This window comes from Ambystoma mexicanum, chromosome 9 (genome assembly GCF_040938575.1).
Source record: "Ambystoma mexicanum isolate Mex_15411 chromosome 9, UKY_AmexF1_1, whole genome shotgun sequence".
NCBI lineage: Eukaryota > Metazoa > Chordata > Amphibia > Caudata > Ambystomatidae > Ambystoma > Ambystoma mexicanum.
In genome coordinates this window covers 799,990,204-800,009,981 of record NC_090931.1, presented here as the reverse complement: position 1 = coordinate 800,009,981, position 19,778 = coordinate 799,990,204, and the positions used below count along the sequence as shown (strand labels likewise).

Genomic DNA, 19,778 nt, shown 5'->3' with positions numbered 1-19,778 from the left:
GATTACGATGGGCACCCTCGACGCCTGGGATGGGATCACTAAATTGAAAGGCTCAACTTCATACCACTCTGCATTTATACCGATACTTCATAATGAGGATTTCAAACCGGGTTCACTTGATTGGGAATACATTGATTGAGCCACAAAGGGTTTCAGCAAAATAGGAGATCTCATTTTCAGGGGAGACATATGTTCCTTCAGGAAATGCAAGCTCCTGCTTCTATCCCCTTTTACTAGGCCCATCTTATGATGGGCCTAGTAAAAGGGGATAGATTTCGATATCTCCAGGTTCTCCATTGGGCACTACACCCCCCCTAACAGGGAAGCAGCAATTAGGAAACGTAGCTTGATTGAAGAGATCTACCAAGCTGTCTGCCGAATCTAAGGGATTGATCTCTAAGCTATATAATATAAGGCAATTAATGCGCTCACCACCAGTGGCATATTTAGGCTTTCTGCTGCCCTAGGCCAAAATAAGTGCATGCCCCCCCCCCAAACATTACTCCACCTCTACCAGACTCTGAACCTTCATCAGATTCTACCCCTTCAACAAACTCCGAATGCGTTGCCCAAACTATACCCCTTCACCCCATGTTGTCCTCCATTTTGGCTCCAGAACACTATAAGGATGTTTTTAAGGTTGCAGAGCTCTGCTGCCAAAATATTTGGCGAAGGCAGTGTGTTCTACAGTTGAGTACACTAGAGGTAATTGTTACTGCTAATTGTCTACTTTCTGTAAGGTCTGAAAACAATCTTTTAGAGGCAGCGATAAGAACATAAGCTATCTGCCAACTGGACACAATTGAGAGATGGTTGGAACGGGGAATTTAGGTTTCAGTGCTAAATTCTGGTTCTCTCACAAAATGACTACCGTCACTATGAGTAGCACCTAGAAAGGTCTGTAATATGAATACATCAAGTGTCTACATCCAGTCATGGTAAAGTTTACATATGAAGTATATGCAAGGCGTATAGGCACATTTTATAAAAATGTTGAAAATAAAAAAAGAACTCAACCACCTTCTCGTGGACAGCTCTGGTTTTAGCAGGGGGCATAATGGAAATGAGTCAAGTTACCTGAAGCAGCTAGTGTACCTTCAATACCTTGGGTCAGAACACCAATACAATATGGCAAAATCACAAGTGAACTCTGCCTGGGCATAATCACCACAGTAAAAACAGTTGGAGATGGTTCTTAGAATCTTTGGCTGTGCATTTTCATGGTAGAGTAATGGATCAGGGCGACCCTGAACATTCATGTGTGGGAAGCAACATTATTCCTCGTAGCTGCACAATGCAGTCGCCCTTCACAACAAATGAAGTGATACATACTGTTTACATCATTGCCGTTTGTACAGTTGTTCAAAATACCCAATGCTCCAAGAGTAAAATCGAGCAATGGATTGGGCGTTCCAGCACAGTATTACCTTTGTAGGTGTGGTTTAGGCTATGGTCTTGCAAGCTTGTGTTTAAGGTAATTTAAAATGTTTGTTAACTCCGTAGAGTTGGTTGGACTGTATAATACATAGGAACACTGAGATTTGTGGGTATAGCTATAGATGTCCTGCTGTCGTTTGAAGTAGTGTTTCACAGTAAAACCACACCTGAAAATCGGGATTGTACCTTTTGAGGTGTGAGAGGGTGGGGGTTTTGGGGGGGGGGGGGGGGGGGGGTTGGAGTATACAGGTCTAGAAATATATACTTTGAGTCACATCTGGCAGAAACCCAAACAAAAATTCTAACCAGGTGGTATCAGACATCGGCGAGACTACATCTAATCATTCTGAATGTGGCAGATAAATGTCGGAGGGGATGCGGAGGGCAAGGCCCTTTACTACACATCCTCTGGGGCTGTCCACCAATACAGAGCTTCTGGCTCGACGTGAGGTCTAAAATTAAAACAATGGTGAAGGGAGAGATCCCGAGGGAGGGACCCCATTGTCTGTGTGTTGGAGTGCTGGGGAGGCACAGCCACCTGGTAGACTCCGGTAGATCCAAGCACATTGCCCCATCTTCTGTTGAGAACTAAATTAACTATACTACAGAGATGGAAGCAACAGATACCTCCCACGATCGACCTTTGGTGGGATGAAGTCTGGTATATCCTGGCAATGGAAAAACTCACGGCAAATCTTAAAGACAGAGCATTGACCTTTGCGACAGTAATGGTCCCCTTTTCTTGAATACATGAAAATGAATATAATGTTTTATCGTGCCCAGTACGCTTGCGGGCAATGAACTTGATAGAGCCACTCCAACCAGACACAAGACAACAGTTAGGAAGTTGCTAGCAACAAGACACTCCCTGTGATTTGCCCTTTGGTTTCTGGTTATACCTGCAACAGTGTTATCTGAACAGGGGAGGGGAGGGGAGATTTGAAACAGTTTTATATCGAGTCCAGGAATGCACTAATGTGGATAACAATGTTATGAAAATCAATAAAAATGTTACCTTTAAAAACAAAAATAATAATCACATTAACACCTTTGTGGAAGAAGGGTGAAATTCCCCAAAACGTTCTTGCAGGCAGCCTTTTGCTTTGTGCAAGAAAGTTGCTCACAGTTCCAGAGGGCTGAAGTTGGAACCAGCCGTACAGATAAGTGGTGTACCAGCCACCTTCACTCAAAAAAAACAGGCAAATACTCCAGAAGACTAGGAATACTCTCAACAAAACAATAGGAAACACATAGGAGCCTGCCCCCTGCTTCCACTCAAACAGCTCTACGGATATGTCCAAATCAGCCAGCAGAGCAGTGCCGCAGGAAGGACCTCTACTATTATCACTGTATGATGGTTTATGGTCATTTTATCTAAAACCATTGCATCTAATGCCATTCCATCGACATTTTTCCATCCAAAAGATTTCTAATGCATTGTTTTTCTTTTTTGGGCGCCCCCCCCCCCGAATCCCCATTTTTTCCCCTTTAAACTACACCTGAACAAAAATTAACCCTTTACCCCCCAAAAACATGCATTAGATGGACATTTTTAGATGGAAACATTTTGATGGAATGGTTTTAGATGAATTGACTAGATACCCTGTATGATCTAAAGAGGAACTTTAAAGAAAAACAGCATCTTTTAATTTGTTTCACCTGTTATGTACAAACAATTATGGATTACATAACTAAAACTGGTTTAGTGTTAAAATATATTCACCAAAAAATACCCCCATTTGGAATGGGAATTAGTTTCACCTCCACATTTTTTAAATAGTGGATAAATTAGTACTGATTCAAAAACCAATCTGGACCAGTGGCTGAAACCAAGAAAAAGAATCAAGAAACCAAGAAGCTTTAGGGGTGGGGTGGTTGGTGGAGAAGGGGTGCCGGGCATTGGGGGACCTATTTGACGGAGGAAAATTGATGACATATGCGGAGTGGAGTGCACGATACGGGATTTCAAGGGGTCATTTAACACATGGTGCGATAGCTAAACGGTTGGCGGAATTATGGCAGAGGATACCAGAGGTGCCGGGAGCGAGCCCACTGATGCAGGTGTTACTCGATCAGACAGTTGGAGGGCCAAAATCTTCTGTATTTATCAAGCAGTGAGGAACGAGGTCCCACTGAAAGAGCTGGCGGTGAAGAGCAAAATGGGAAGAGGATGGGGGCTGCAGGATATCGACGAAGGAATGGGCAAAAATATGGGAGCAGGTGCGCAAGATCGAGAAACACTAGGTTCCAACTGATCCAGTTTAATATAGTACACCAAGTGTATGTAACGTAGGCAAAGCTCCATGCTATGAAGAGTGCCCTTAGGCCAGATTTCCCGTTCTGCGGAATGGGGCCCGCAGGGCATTTGTACATTATCTGTGGGCGCAGGGTTATTGCGCGCTACTGGGGAGCGGTCATATCAATGATCAATGGCCTAGTGGTCTCTAATCTGGAGTGTGACCCGAAAGTGTGCATATGGGGCTATACTATCCGGGCAGAAGCGACATAAGTCACTGAATCAGCTGGGTCCGTTTTTATTGATACTGGCCAAACAGTGAATAGCTATTGCCTGGAAACAGACCCAGTGGCTGTCTGTGGAGCAGTGGAGGGCAGATGTTCATAGATGGAGGTTGGCTGAACTGGACATATTGCAGGCAAATAGAGACCCAAGCAGGGGAAGGGGATAACTGTGGATTGGAGCCAGATCCTGAATGAGTGGTGTTCCACGAGAGACTTGAAGCCCCCATTAGGAGGAGAAGGGGAGGGAGGCGCAAGACAGGAGGGGTGGAGCTGGTGTCAACATCAAGAGGTGGGGAGCCAGAAAGGAGGGTAAGGAGAGGAAGGGTGGAGATGGGGTGTAGCGGGCCAGATGTCGACATGTTTTATGTATTGGTAACAGAGCGAAGGAATAAGGGGGAACCCGGTAGAATTGAACTAAAGACTAAACATGGAGGAGGGGGGAGAGGGGGGGTAGGGCAGCTGCGTGGGAGGAAGGGTGGGTGTTGGGTTGTTTGTTCATGCACAATGCTAAAGATAATGTTGTTAAAAAGGAGGAAACGGGGAGGGGGAAGAAGTTGGGGGCGGGAGGATTGTTACTGTTTGTTATTTGTGCCAGTAAGAACAATATATTTTTTTAAAAGATACCAAGACCGTTACATCCCTATAATTAATTCAATTAGTTAATCTTTTATAGCATGCTTAATACAGGAGACCAGTCTCTAAGCGCAGGACAGGGATTCGAAACCTGTGTTGCTCAGCGTCATCTTGCTACCAAGACAAACGCATTGCCCCTGAGCTATCCTCCCGGCCTGTACTATGAGCGAAACAAGAAAGTTCCGGGAACTATAGCCCTAGACTTTGGGTGAAGCAACAAGCACATGGAGTGCCATCAGGAACTCCATGTTGGATAACAGCACTTGGACTCAGACATTAGCTTCTGTTTATATTTGTCCAGTACACTTGTATTTATTAAATTAGTAAAGTGCCTTTTGCCAAAAGCACCGAACAATAAAAAAGCAAAAGAATAAAACAGTACAATCAAATTGATACAAGTGAACACAAGTGTACATTAGCAAAGAAACAGAGGCTAAAGACGAAAGAAGAAAAAGTTTGAGATTAGTGTGACAAATACAAAGAGATGAAGAGGAGCGAAGTGAAAGAGGGGGGGGGGTGTTCCAATATGTGGGAGCCAAAAGAGAAAAGGAACAGAACGAGACAAAGCACAAGGGGGCTTATGAACAATCAAGAGAAATACATTCTGAGATCGCAAGGGGCATGAAGGGAGATAGAGCAATAGTAGAGAGCAAAGATAGGGCGGGGCCAAGCCATAGGTACATTTGAAAACAACTCAAAGAGATACAAGAAGCGAGATTCAAAAGGAAGCAATCAGATTGAAAGTAAAGACAATGTGATCGGGGCCTAAGGGGGTAAGGAAAAAAAAAAGGCAAACAGAGGAGTTATAAATAGAACGAAGAGGGAAGAGATGACAGGCAGGGAGACCAAGCAATAAAGATGAACAGTAGTCAATTCTGGAAAAGACAAGGGAAAAGGCTTGGTAGCTTGAAAAGAAAGATAGGCATGAGCATGACGAATGTTACACCGAGCAAAACAGCATGAGCGGGCAATAGAAGAAATATGGAGAGAGAAAGAGAGAAGGATCGAAGATGACACCCAAATTGCGTGCTGAAAGTAAGAAAGAGTAGATGGAGGAAACGAAAGAGGAGGGGGGTGGAATTGGAGAAATAGTATAAGGGAAAAAACAGAAACTCTGTTTTGGGGGGATTGAGGTGTAGAAAGTGGGAAGACGTCCAGTTCTGGACAGCTAAAAAAACAGTTGAAACAGTATAGTGTAAGACAGACTCAAAGGAAGAAAAAGAGAAAGATCTGATCATCATCAGCATAGAGATAAAAGTAAAGATGGAAAGAAGAACTAAGAGCAGAAAGAGGAGCAGTATAGAGAGAAAAAAAGGAGAGGGCCAAGTATTGAGCCTTGGGAAACACCATAAAGAAGAGGGAGTGAAGAAGAAGAGTGTTCAGACCAGGTTACAGAATAAAGTCAGTTGTGAAAGATAGGAGCGGAAACAATTAAGAGCAGACCTCGAAATGCCCAAAGTGGAAGGAGAAGAGATAAGAAGGCAGTGGTCCACAGGATCAACGGCTGCAGATAGATCAAGAATAAAAAGCTGCAGAAAAGCAAGAATGTAGAAAAGAAGAATTCATAAGAGAAGACAGATAGGGAAGAAAACGTGAAAAATCAGAAATACTTGGGGGAATCAGAGAAGAAGGAAGAGGGTCAGAAGTAGAAGCTGTAGGATGAGCATGAGTTAGGAGAACAGAAGTAACAAGGTCTGTAAGAGGAGAAAACGATGAGGAGTGAGATAATGAATGAAGGGAGGGAGGAGAAGGAGAGGGAGTGAAAGCAAGACGAAGATTAGCTACTTTAGATGTGAAGTAGTTTGCAAAGTCAGAAGAGGAAAGACAAAAAAGAAGGATTAGGAGCTTTCGGAGAAAGGATATTGTGTAAGAGCTGGTAAAGATGACGGGTGAGATAGAAAAACTAAGTTAGAAAAGTAGGATGTCTTAGCAGTGAGTAAAGCAGAATCAAAAGAAGAATACAGCATTGAAAGCGTAGAAAGATAAGAAAAAGAGTGAGAGTTGTTCCAAAGCCGGTCAGCTTTACGCAAGCTACGGCAAAGCGAAATCAGACTTGGAGTTGTTATGTCTCCATCCTGACACCATTATCCAAAGCTTGCCCCCATAAGTATAGTAGAACCCCTTAACGTTCACCCCATCACATATCTCGGAAAAAGCTAGGACCAGAGGGCATGCTAGAAAGATAAATCAAAGGAAGGAGCATTGCCTTAGGAAGCCCCAGAGAAACCAAGCTACTAAGCACTACTGCAGTTTTCCCAACCTTCTCCTATACACTGCTACTATTACAGGATCAATAGCCCTTTATACTCATTCATCCTAACAAACTTATAATAAACAAAAACTGAAAATCTTAAAGGTTCCTATGTTCCCACAACCTTAACAATGTTCGATTTTGCAAGTAAGCTTATGCATCTAGGGTCGGAGCTAGGAAAGTCTATACCTGCTGTGACGAATCTCATGATGTCGTCCCTGCTCCCCAATGGGGACACCCTTTCCATGAGGCCAGGCCGCTACCCAATAGTCCCAGTGGGGGTGGGAATCAGCGGGTGGATCTCGTGGCGAGGGATTCCCCATCTGGGATACATGGAGGACATCAGGTACCAATGCAGTACAACACACATTCACCAACCTTTCTTTCCTCATCTTCTTTGCCTTCTCCAGATCCTATAGGAACCTCTATGTATTTCTGTTATAGCAGTGATATTACTACTGTAACGAGGAGGATCAGTGCAAACTCCACTGAGTCATCCCCTCAAAGTACTGTGAGGAAGAAGATACAGAGAGCCCTAACCAACCGCTCAGAAAACCAGAGTGAACGGTCTAGTTATCGAGTCACAAGTAGCTTAAAGATGGAAGAGGGACTAACATTATTGTTAGTTCCTACTATGAGGCACAGCGAGCTGAGGTAATTGCACACCCCATGAAGAGCCAAGCCTGCAGTTGCTGATCAGAACGAAACAGGGAGAGTTCTGGAGTCCCTAGCTGCTTCGCCGAAGTGTGACATGCAGAGAACGAGCAAGACAAAAGCCCTGGGTGCAGGAGAGCACCACACGACTCAGGCGAGCAGATATGTGCCGTGTGGCTCCACAGAAGAGTGGCGAAGCAGCGTAAACCAGTGCAAGAACAGAAAACAGCTGAGAAGAGCTGCAAGAAGATGACCAGAGACACGAGAAGGAGCCCCGAAGGAAGGTACAGGGGCTGCCCGAGGACCTCTGTGAAACCTGAGAAACCATTGTAAAGGTGTCTGGACCGACACTTAAGAAACCGGTACAAAGGGGTCTGGGGCCTGCATTTAATAAACCAATACGAAGTGGTCTGTGACCCGCACTTGAGAAGCAAATACGAAGGGGTCTGGGACCCACAATTGAGAAGCCAATACGAAGGGATCTGGGATCCGCAGATAAGAAGCCAAGGACCCACATTTGAGAAAGGCAGACCCTGGCAGGAGAGTACACCAGGGCTGTCCAGAGAACTGCCAAGATAAGCCTAAGAAAGGCCCTGGGAAGGGATACCTTCCACGAACCACAGTAGACTGTCAGAGAAGCCTGAGAAAGGCTAGGGAAGGGAGATATTCCCCCTACTTTACAAACCATACCATCCAGAATAAGGGGATCACTCTTTTGTATCCTGCAGGGACAAATCCATTTTAGTTTTGCTACAAGTGTGAGGGTTAGAAGTAGGATTTTGACACAGGACGGTGGACTTTTTAGCCAAGGACATTCTGACACTTCCTCAGTTTTATTTGAGGCAGAGAAACCCCACTCAGAGTTAGGGATCGATCGGTTTTTCTTTCTTCTCTTTCTTTCTTTCTTTCTTTCTTTCTTTCTTTCTTTCTTTCTTTCTTTCTTTCTTTCTTTCTTTCTTTCTTTCTTTCTTTCTTTCGGTATAAAATAAAAGTCTTTGCTCAAAAGCATGCCTCCTGTCCGTCTGTCTCCTCCTCCCACACCCTCAGACTGCATACATTTATGTTTGGTTTGATGCATGCTGCCGCACATGTCTGTACCACACTTCATTCATAAAACTAAGGAGAGTGATTTTTAGGCTCGTCTAGTAGCTTACCATTTTAAATCGTGCACCTGCCTACACTATAATGTATGTCAAAAAACAAGACGCAGGAAGTCTGTTATATGACGCATCGATCATGTTATTTGTTAGGAACTTCAGGAGTCTAACGATTTTGACAGCATGATGAATACTGTCCAAAAGGTGCAAATTCATGTTTCATTCGATAGTTTTTCTCAAATAATATTGTATGGTTTTCACCATCACCACCTGGAAAGAAATCTACTTTATGAATCCCAACCCTTCCAAAAGAGAATACCTCCTCTTCTGCACCTCCACACAAGCCCAAACTGCCCCTGGATCAAAGACCTTGTCACAGACACGCCACACATCCTTCCCCACACCTGTCAAATCCCTTTGTTTCACCATAAACCCCCGGCTTTCTTTCACACACCACATAGCTGCTGACACCAAAACATGCAATCTTCTACTAAAGACCCGACACATCCATCCTCCTGATACCCTGATGCCTTGCGCAAAGCAAGGCAAGCACTAGTTCCCTCCAGACTGGACTACAGCAATGCGCTCCTTACTAACTTCCCAGCAGCACCCTTGCCATCTTTAAGTCATACGAAATCCGGCAGCAGAATCATCCTCCGCCTATCCAAACATTCACACATCACTCCAGCTCTCAGCCAGCTCCACTGGCTCCCCTGGCTTCCCATTCCTCAGACAATTGCCTTCTAAGGAATGTGCATTGTTTTCAAAGCCATTCACCACAAAACCCTGTTTTACTTTCATGACGAACACAAATCCATCACACACAAAGACAAGCAAGCTAGCATCTCATTCACAATCCACCCTACACAATCCACCCTGCAAAGTAACATGTACACAAAAGCAAGCATTTACCCACTGGGCACGAGACACCATACCTCTTACCCTCTGCTCTGCAGCATCCATCACCACCTTCAGAAAGAGCCTCAAAACATACCTGCTTCCCCACACATAATCCGACTTTGACTTCCCCTGCTACCACTTCTCTATCCTAATCTTTCTATCCTAAAAAAAATGTGCGACTTCTGTTTCACCTCCCACCTTAGAGCCAGCAAAGAACAATAATTCTAATAAATAGTACCATAATGGCAGAGTCTGGCAATGCCTGCCTAATGTCTACATAAATTCCAACACTGTTGTCTTTGCCCATGCTTGTTTTTTCAGCTTGTGGACCCGTGGCCTGAATGCCCATTAAATGTTTTGTAACAGCATTTAAATGTGGTGGGCCAGGTCCATGAAGGCGATTTATTGCATTTAAAACTGCCAGGAAAAATGAGCCTAATGGGCATTCCCATGCATCTAGGACGAGCAATCTCGTCCTTGGCACTTAAGTGGTTAAAGAAAAACAGGGTGTCATTTCAAACAGAAATGAATCATTAAGTAGGCAACAACAGAGCAGAGGAAATACTAGGGTAAGGTGCCTTTGCTTAAGAGTATTGCTTGAGTAACGTATACCGAGTGGTGAAGGAGTAAGAGTGGGAACACACAGCAGGGACAGGGACTGGAGACATATCAATATGTTTACTTTGACAGCATTTACAAATTACAAAGTGGTCACGATGGAATAATGCAGGAGAGGTGGGTAGGCAGTTAGGAGGGTGCTAATATTTCAGGTGCTTCTGCCATTGCTAGCAAATGTAGTCTGAGGCGTGTTTTGAAGAGTTCCACTGAAAAGATGACTGGAGCGGTGGGGAAGAGGCATTCCGTAGGAAAAAGGAACGGGAGGAAAAGCCGGAGGTGGCATGGGAGTGCAGGGGACCGATAGGTTTCAACCGTAGTCTTTATCAAGGCAGATAGTGGTTGGTATCTTAGATGACAGTTCAAAAATCTGCGGCCATCCCTGTTAGGGTGCCAGCTGCATGTTGGATAGCTGATCTGGAGGTTTCCTAGTTGTGCGTCTGGTGTCGAGGGATTCCAACCACTATCTGCCTTGATAAAGACTACGGTCGAAACGCGTGTCGGCTTATGTTGCCAGAAATTGACACATGTTCTTAAGTACATTAAAACATGTATAAAAACAATTCAGGAGTGATGCGTCTATAATTCCAACTGACTGGGGAAACCCAGTACAACGATAACTTCACAGAAGCTGGTCAACCACAAACTGCCAGCGCCCACCTAGTACTATTCAGTAAAAGTGAGAACAATGGAGAGGGCAAGAGGGAAGAGAGCTTGGAGCAAGGGGTTGGCTTGGTCAAGTTAGGAGATCATGGAGTGGGGCTTCAATATATAGCTGGTGATAGATGAGGGATGGGAGATTGCGGGAGGACAGGGGTGGTGAAATGAATGTGTTTGGTTGGGGGGGTGGTTGTGGGAGAAGAAGAGACCAAGCTATAGGGTCAAGAGAGTTTCCTTGGGAGTGTGCTGCAAGGTTATGTAGGTTGACTAGGGAGTGGTCAGAGAGTGGAGTGATTTGGAGCTGCCGGGCCTTGGACATATTGGAGAGGTCGAGTTTGCCTATTATGATGGCAGAAACATCAGCTGGGAGAGTTTGGAATAAGAGGTCAAGATGAGAGATGAAAAGGTTGAGTGTGCCAGGTTGGCAGTAGAAAAAGCAGGATAAAATGAAGGGTGCAAGGTAAGAGTTGGATTCAAAAATGCTCAAAGGAGGGAGTGAAATCAGAGAGGGGGCGGCAGTGCCAATAGTGTGTCCTTGCTAATCATGAGACCAACACTATTACCTTTTTTCGTAAGGATGAAGGGAGTGAGAAAAAAAGCAGTCTGTGTGAAGGGCTGTGAGGGTGGCACACCTAGTGTGATGGGTGAAATCCAGGTTGCAAGGACAGCCATCACCAGGAGTCTCTGGGGTGAACGGTATTAAAAACATTAGCGAGAGAGGAGGTTTTTGTAGAGGGACTGGGCTAGGCTACATGAGGTTGGAGTGAGTGGGATGTGTGAGAATGAGGAGAGGCCATGGTGGCATTTGGGAGGCGAGTGAAAGATGGTGATAGGGAGACATGGGGAGTGGAGGGAAGGGGGGGGTCGAGAGGCCATGGGAGTGGAGTGCAATCAGGGGGGTACATGGCTAGTAACGGACCCGAGCCCACTGCGAGGCCCTTGCTTTGCTACCTGGACTCGGGCTGGTGGGCCTTTAACGGCCCTGTACAGCCCCCCCCCAGCCCCCGAGTGGGGGCAATTGCTGCATTGTATTCACATTTATTTTGTGTGGCTATGCTGAAAATAGATTGGATTTGGCTCTTAAACACCAGACTTTAAGAATGCCCAGGTTAATAACCACGCTAGTTTTTAAATGTAGAAGTGTGGCTAATTTGCAGGGTACTACTGTGCCCATTCTGGAGCACCCTGTGACTCTTCAGGCATTAGCGATGGTGTGCTTGGTCTCATTTGCTTATGAGCTTTCTTTATTACGGCTTGCATAACGCGGATATTTTCAATGGCACCCAGCGGCAATAAAGTCTCTATTTTTATTTATTATCAAAATAATGAAAATGTAAACAAATGCTAATAAATATGCATTTCCTGGAGTTTCCCGGTTTTTACATGCCATGACACAAATTCATTTTACTCTGTATGGACTTTCCTACTCGGCTTCTCATCAGAAAGTACATGCAGTTGGGTTCAGGTAGCAAGAGAAGGTAAATTGTTTAATAACTTAATGGAGATTTCTATTACCGAGCCTGGCAAAATCTAAATCCTACCCTTTGGACTGGAAAGGGTCTATGGGACAGGCAGGAAGCCATACATCACCATATCATATTGTGTAATTGAAAACACAGGAACAGGTTACATTGTATGAATTAGTAGTAGGTGAGATATATTCCTAAAGCCCTAAAACGTCATGGGCCAACTAGCCATGCAGTATAAATTTGGACTTTCAAACTATAGGCCAGGCAGGAAAAGTCACTAGCCACATCAATAAGGCACGTGCACATAGCACACCTATTCTTATTCAATTATCACTAACGAAAGGTTAGTGGCGAGTGGAAACTTCTAGACCTGAACCAGGCTATTGAAATCTATTGATATCTTGGAGGAACACGCAATTATTGTGTTGTTTTGTAAGGACTAGCAGGCTGAATTGTTTGCAGAGCTGCACAGGGAGGCTTACCTTGGGTGGTTGGGGGCATATGGTGGAAGGATTTTTCTTTTAATGATTTCGAGAAGTGGGTAACTGAAGGACTGCTTGGGACGGAAATTCTCCTAAATACTTTTGACAGCGTCCCTTTAGATGTCCATGTGCTTGTTTGTGGGGTGTTTGGGGATTCTGTATGGAAGGTGTTGTGGGCTCTCCTCTAGTGTTGGGCAATAACCAAGGGCATATCAGTTGTAAGCGACGAAAGAAACCAATAACTGTTGATGTAGATTACTTTTTGCACCAACCACAACATGGTCGATTAAGACCAGATGGTTTTAGATTGGAATTGCTGAATGCATTTTGGCATACGCTCTTGGCACAAGGTGCCCAGCTTTAAGCGTGTGTATTCAGGCCAAGTGTTCCCACGATTCTGCTTCAGTGTGTGCTTGTTTTTCTTTTAACTCATTCACTGCTTTGCTTCTACACCAATTCTAACAATGATTTGCCATGCACTCACTCCCTTTCTTTTGAGAAAATATGTCTTCACTTTTGAACAATTTAATATTTTAAAACAGTAAGCCTCAGAGTTAAATCTGTAATTAGGAACGCACATTGATCTGTGGGAATTACACAACAGGAGTCTACTGACATTTTTCTGGGTCATTTGGTATTGAGTTTTCTCCTATTTGCACACTACTATTGAGATTATTGTGGAACTACTGTGGGATCAAATGACCCAATGGGCGGCTTTCAAGCAGCATCCCCGAGCTTTTCCCCTTTTGTCCCAGCTGGTTCACCAAATGTTCTCTTGACTTACTGTAAACCTAGGAGCTCTTAAAAGTACAAAATAGCAACGTGTCATGAGTGGAACCATTAGTCCCCCAGGGTAAGGGTTCACACTGGACCCAGTTATCTTCATAGGGTAAACAGAGGGGTCGGATCTTGTGTTTGGCAGCAGATTTTGAGCAATAGGGGCGAGAGTTCAGGTCATACCCATTTCTAAATTCAGTGCAAGGTCCTACAGACAGGCTTTGTCCATATGGAAGAAAGTTTGTGATACAGTGTGGCCATGTACACTCCCCTCCCCGAAACCATGGCAATTCCAAGGGCTGCAGAGGCCAAGATCAGATCAGATCACATCCTTTTTAAGGGTTTATCAGGATTTAATGCTATAACCACATAGGAGAGCATGCTGCCCAGGAGCAAGCTTGCAAAGTAATTATGTGGCATCCAACACCGATTGGGTGGACTCTTACTCTCACCCAATGTACCCATAAAGGTAAGTGGTGTGCCAACATTAGCAATTGGAAAAACTAGAGTTGTGAGAAGAAGTTGAACTTGCGATTGGCCATGAGGACGCCCTTCTGGGGCATGAAATCTTCCAAGACTGACAGCAAAGCTGTGCGTAGCAACTCACAGAATCAGACAGGGAGGAATTCATTTCCCTGTCTCAGAGGGAACAGCCTTGATGCCAGCTTCCTACCTTCTACTCCTAGAAAGCACTGCCGTTTCAAATCACTGCTCGGAAGTAACCACAAACAGACAGAAACAAAAGCACTAGGATGCACAATTGACAAATGGAAAACGTACAGTTACCTATGATGCTTGCACCTTAAATTGGTGCTGCCCAGTCATGGGGTCTCCACTCTAAAATGCAAATCCTTAAATTCAGCCTTGCTAGAAATGCCCTATACTCATGTGCCGCTGGAGCTGTGACTCTCCTGAAAGGGTTTTTAACGTGAAAACTCCCAACGGGAAAATGTCAGAGTGCTGGGCAGTTTCTCCAGAAGACCTGTCAATGGATACCATAATGTTTGACAGTTTTCCCTAAACAACCTGAACAGCTCCACAGTACTCGCCCTAGCAATCTGGCTCATCTCGGAGCAGTTAACGCTTGCAAAGGAACCATTAGCACCCTAACTGCAAGAACCTATGCACTGCAGAGCTATGAGGTAAATTACAAAATTGATCTTTCACTGTGCCTATAACCATGTGTTACCTAGTAGAAGGTCCATTGGCCAGAAAGCCAATGGACCTACCAAATAAGCTGCAACCTGCAGTAAACATGCATTGTGGTTAAGCTGGGTGTTCTTGGGTCCCCCCCAAGCATGTCTTTTCAAAGTATACTAAATGTAATAAACGCTGGTAAGTTCTGAAACCATCTGTGATCCTGCAGTTGGCCTTTATGACCGCCCCCCCCCCGCCCCCGACCTCCCTTGGATGTCAGACTTATCTGCTCACAAGAAATATGATGTACATGCTACCTATATGTGAACATGCCCCTCCTTAGAACATGGCCTTATTTGCATGACCATTTCTACTAATAGGTGAGCCAAAAGATCCGATAAATACTGTCCACCATATATCAAAGTTCAGGGGAAAACTTCTGACACTTACTATTAACTACGTTTTGCTAAGTAGGACCACGGTCGTTAACTACTTCACAGTGAGGTTGTTAACTACTTCAGTGAGGTAGCTCACTACCATGGTTCTTCAAATATTGTCTATATGAATACTTTCCGATAAGCACTTTCCTAAAACACAAAAATAACCTTGTGTACTTCAACTGACATTCATTAGAGATATTAGTTACAATTATTATAAACTGAAAGTAATACTCTTAAAATGATGCATGCTACCAAGCGACAAGACTGGACTGCTATAACCTGGGTCAGGGTTAAAGAGTGGGAGGGGCCCTTCTCAATCTGAACAGGAAGCTTCCTAAAAGAAAAGTCAGAACCAGTCTTGGCCCAAGGATTGACAAGCAGGAATTGGGGCGGGGGGTCCCCAGATCCCTGACAAATCTCTCCCCCCCATCAGCCACAAGTGTCAACCGCTCTGTCTCTCAGTGCCTCCCAGTACATCCATGCAACCTTAACTTTCAGTCATTGTGGTAAATGGCCAGCGGCAACAGGGCCCTTGCTCAAGAGTGGGTGATCATCATTAAACCGACCACAGCGGTCACCATCTCTTTCAAATCTTCAAGACTACAAACCTGACTCTCCAGCCTATGCAAGCGCTATTCCAAAAACAAACAAAAATAAAATGGTTACACTTGTAATTGAAATATAAACTAAAGTAAATATGTCCCTGTAGTGTTAACCCAGATAGGTATTTAACTTACGTATGAAGCGCTTTTTGCACGGTTCTCAAACTTCTAAGCACTCTGGTTGGCATTACAATCAGTTGTTTGTCTGTTTACCGACCTCTGAAGGATAAAATGCCAACTCTGTTCGGCCAACCTTAATTCAGCATGGACACCTTACAGCTCTGCACTAATGTATCAAACATTTGCATACCATTAAGTAGTACTAGTTCTAGATTCTCATTAATCATCAAAAGACAATTCTGCTATCAAACCTCAAAACACAATACAAGTCATGTTTGCTTTACTCAGTAATTGGCCAGGTTGTTTGTGTTTAAAAAAATAAGATATATACAGAATAGATCAAATGTACAGACCTTCGTAGAGGAATCATTTGAGAGACTTATCCCCTTGTATTATATTAACAGCCACATCTGCAACATGCTTTTAGTAAATGAACCAGCTAGAGTGGCAGGGATACATAACTGTACATAAACTATTTGTTCTTCCAGGGTTGAAGTCCCCCCTGCCCAGGGCTTTACTGATTTGAGTTAGTCTACGTATTGGAACTAGTCATGCTCAATGTTATATGAGTTCCATCTGTGAAGCGCTTGCACTGCTGAGCATGTTCTATGTGGGCAGTGCTCACACTGCTGTGGTTAAGTTGTACCAATTCGGTATGCAATCTTTATAACGAAAATTATATGTAGACATACACATATAACAAAACTTTTATAACGAAAAAACATATTGAAAATGTATGTGGCTTGTGGGGAAACAGGGGTTTGGAGGGGGACCACCCCCCTTAAAAAAATGTGTTATTTTTTTCATTGTAACATTTTCGGTATATGTGCATTATACACAAAATATGTCGTTATAAAGATATATAACCACCAATTCCACTTGAGGGCAGTTTGGATTGCAGAGGCCCATGCTGGGCATGTTCTTTGTGACAGGAATTTGGACTGCTGTGTGTTCCAGTTCCATGTGAGTATAGCTTGCAATGTGGAGGCCCTTAATTTACCTCTTCAGTGTGGGGGGGCTTACACTGCTCCATTTCATACTGCCTCTTCTCTATGTGAGCAGAACTACTACTGACAACTTATCTGTGGTAATCGTGTACTGTTGAGACCCACAAAGTTCCTGTTCCATATGAGGAAAGAATGATCTACAGTGGTCCACTGCACACCTTTTCTATATTAGGAGGGGAGTGAGCACTCCGGAAGCCTATGCTGCACCGGTTATCTGAGGGGCGCTTCTACTGCGTGGACACTTTCTTCTGATCTCTGTATGGGAATCTTTTACCCTTGCTTTACAGCTTCCACTGATCCACGCCACCTGTTCTACATGATCAAATCTTACATTGTGGTAGCCCTGATTCACTTTTTCTGTCGCAGGGGAGAAGTGAGGGGGTACGCTGACTGCACAGCTCCTACACAAGCGGACCTGTTCTGGGTGAGTGAAGCGTTAAAAAGATTATGCTGCTGTTATACCTATTCTTTTCATGCAGGGGAAGCTCGTGGTGTTAGTGCTCATCTGTTCCATTTATTTGGGAGATGGTGTCTGTTAAGTGTGAGAGAAACCTGTTTTTCAGTCACAATGTGGCCCACTGATGCATGATAATGACTTCGATAGTTTTAACTTTCTGCACACGGCAGCTGGATGTCACAAACTTTGTCATCTCTTGAAATCGCAGTTGCTCTCAAACTCTAAAAATAAGGAGTAAAATATGCCCACCTCAAAATCTTATCTTGAGCACTGGGACTATTCATGCCTGACATGGAACAATTTGGGAGCATAGTTCATGCAGCTACATAGCATGCTGAGACACAGGTACATGACTTGTGGACCATCCCACATCCCTCTGTCATCCACCTTAAGACATACTCCACACCAGCACCTTTTAAAACATTAATTGGGAATACATTTGCCTGCATCAGTTCAGTCGCTGCAATGAACTCCCACCTGCTACACGCGCGAGCTTAAGACGCAGCGACAGAGGTCATGCACAAACACAGTTATCTTTCAGCATAGGAAACACTTTACATACGCACCTTACACTATGCTCCAGACCTAGACTACGATCTCCCTGCACCTGTAATGGCACAATGAGCCACCACCGAACTTTTAAAACTGTAACAACGTGAAACGTAAATGATCTACAATTGACAGGCCAATGAAAGTAATAACTGGGACTAGACTTCTGTCCATTCAGGGACCTTGTGCATGGAATGCACTAACAGATGTGATATCTTGTGTCCATGGGCTGTCTGCCCTGTGTGCATGGAGATGTGGTTCCTTGTAATAGTGTTGCTGTGAAAAAGTCGCCAGGTAGGCGACTTTTTTTTTATCCTGACCCCTAAAATTCTTCCTAAATGTTCGAGGCAGGGTATAATGATATATTATTACCTCCAATCCTAGAATATTTGGGGAAAGTGTTCGATTGTCTAGAGGGTGCAATTTTAGAGAAATGTCGCCAACTAACGGCCATTTTCATTGGATATGTTTAGTGTTAATAAATGCCCAATGGAACACAGAATGTAGAGTTCTGGAGATTCCAGTATTGGCCGTTTGGAAGAGACAGGATGGGAGGTATTTAATGGTGGTTGTCGTTACCTTTAGCTCCTGCTTAACTACATGTAACCTGTAACCGAATAAAAGGTTTTTCTTTTCTACAACCCTGGGTCCAGTGTTGTTCCCGCTTGCTGCCTTACCTGCTGCCCAGGTTACAAACAAAGATGGAAGACAGCAACATTCAAAAGACTAGTCAACTGAAAGTTCAACCCCCATGATCTCGGCTTCCCCTCACCAGTTTCCAAATACCCATCCCGAGACAAGCGTTTGGCAATCTGTGAAACACTAAAACACTCCAAGAACCATACCGCTATTTTACTCAAGAACGTATATCCCTTGGTCTAAAATGCTGCAAGCATATTACATTTACCCTTTTCTTCCTGCTACACCCTGCCCTTACCGTCCTCACTGACTTGAGGGAGTTGTTTGGGGCATTACGAATAAAATGAATGCCAGCGTGCGGTACACAGGTGCCAGAACATAACAAGTAGTAATTATCGTTTGTCAAGAGGAACGATAATGTCATGCCATTTACACACAATTAGGATCCCAAATTAGTGTTAGGTAGTATCATATACATAAATCCATTCCTATGGAGGTGGTAGCATCCACCTGTGGTCGGGTCACTCACCCTGCAAGCACCGCGGCAATGAAGAAGATCAGGAGTAGGCACAGGGTGCCCAGGGAGTGTGGGGACATCCTAGCCAGCCGCCTTACAGCCAAAATCTGATCGCCTTGCGAAAAGCCTAGAAGCCTCTGTCTCTCGCAAGTCCCAACTCGGCTTTGGGTCTATCTCAGACCAATATGCGGATCACTCTCAAGCCAGCCTGGTGGTTCTCCATAGACAGCACAGTCCCAACCCTCTTCCTGCCGGTAACTGACTGACAAATTCACCCGTCCCCCACCCTCGGCTTCGTGAGTGCAAAGGAAGCATCCATCTTGGAACAGAGCTGTTTGGAAGTGTATTGACGATTCAGCAGAAAATACAGGCAATTTATGAAATAAAGTGTAAGAGTAAGTCATTTTTATTCACAAATAATTTATTTTAAGAATACTTACAAATTGTGTCTCTAAAATAAAATACACATTTTATTTTTTATTAGGGTAATATTCTGATATAAAATTAAGTTATGCTACAATAGAGTAAGCATTTATAATGGTGATTTAAATTTGTATTTGTTTTACTTTTTATTAAGGTTCATTAACAATAAACTGGACGAACAAGATGTCTCTTCCTTTGCATACGGTAGAGAGACGATTTGCAGTTGTAGTTCCTAACTGTATTTTTTGACCAATCAGGGATGTGTACGTTTCAGTCAGCTTCCAAAACCAGCCAACCATAAAAAAGATCATCACCATTCCCATGTTTTGGCCAGCCAACCAAAGGCAGATCAAATGTCACCTGGTCTAGGAGGAAATAACCAATCGCAGGCG

General features: G+C 44.0%; 1 protein-coding gene across 1 annotated transcript in view; it reads right to left on the bottom strand.

The window, feature by feature from the left end:
* Window positions 1–19,342, bottom strand: part of DNAJB11 (DnaJ heat shock protein family (Hsp40) member B11) — a 196,327-nt gene extending 176,985 nt beyond the window's left edge. Inside the window, exon 1 of the mRNA XM_069615766.1 lies at window positions 18,976–19,342. Within this exon, the coding sequence (XP_069471867.1) occupies window positions 18,976–19,043 (68 nt within the window). The 5' untranslated portion in view covers window positions 19,044–19,342. The remainder of the gene's footprint in view (window positions 1–18,975) is intronic.
* Window positions 19,343–19,778: the final 436 nt, after the last annotated feature.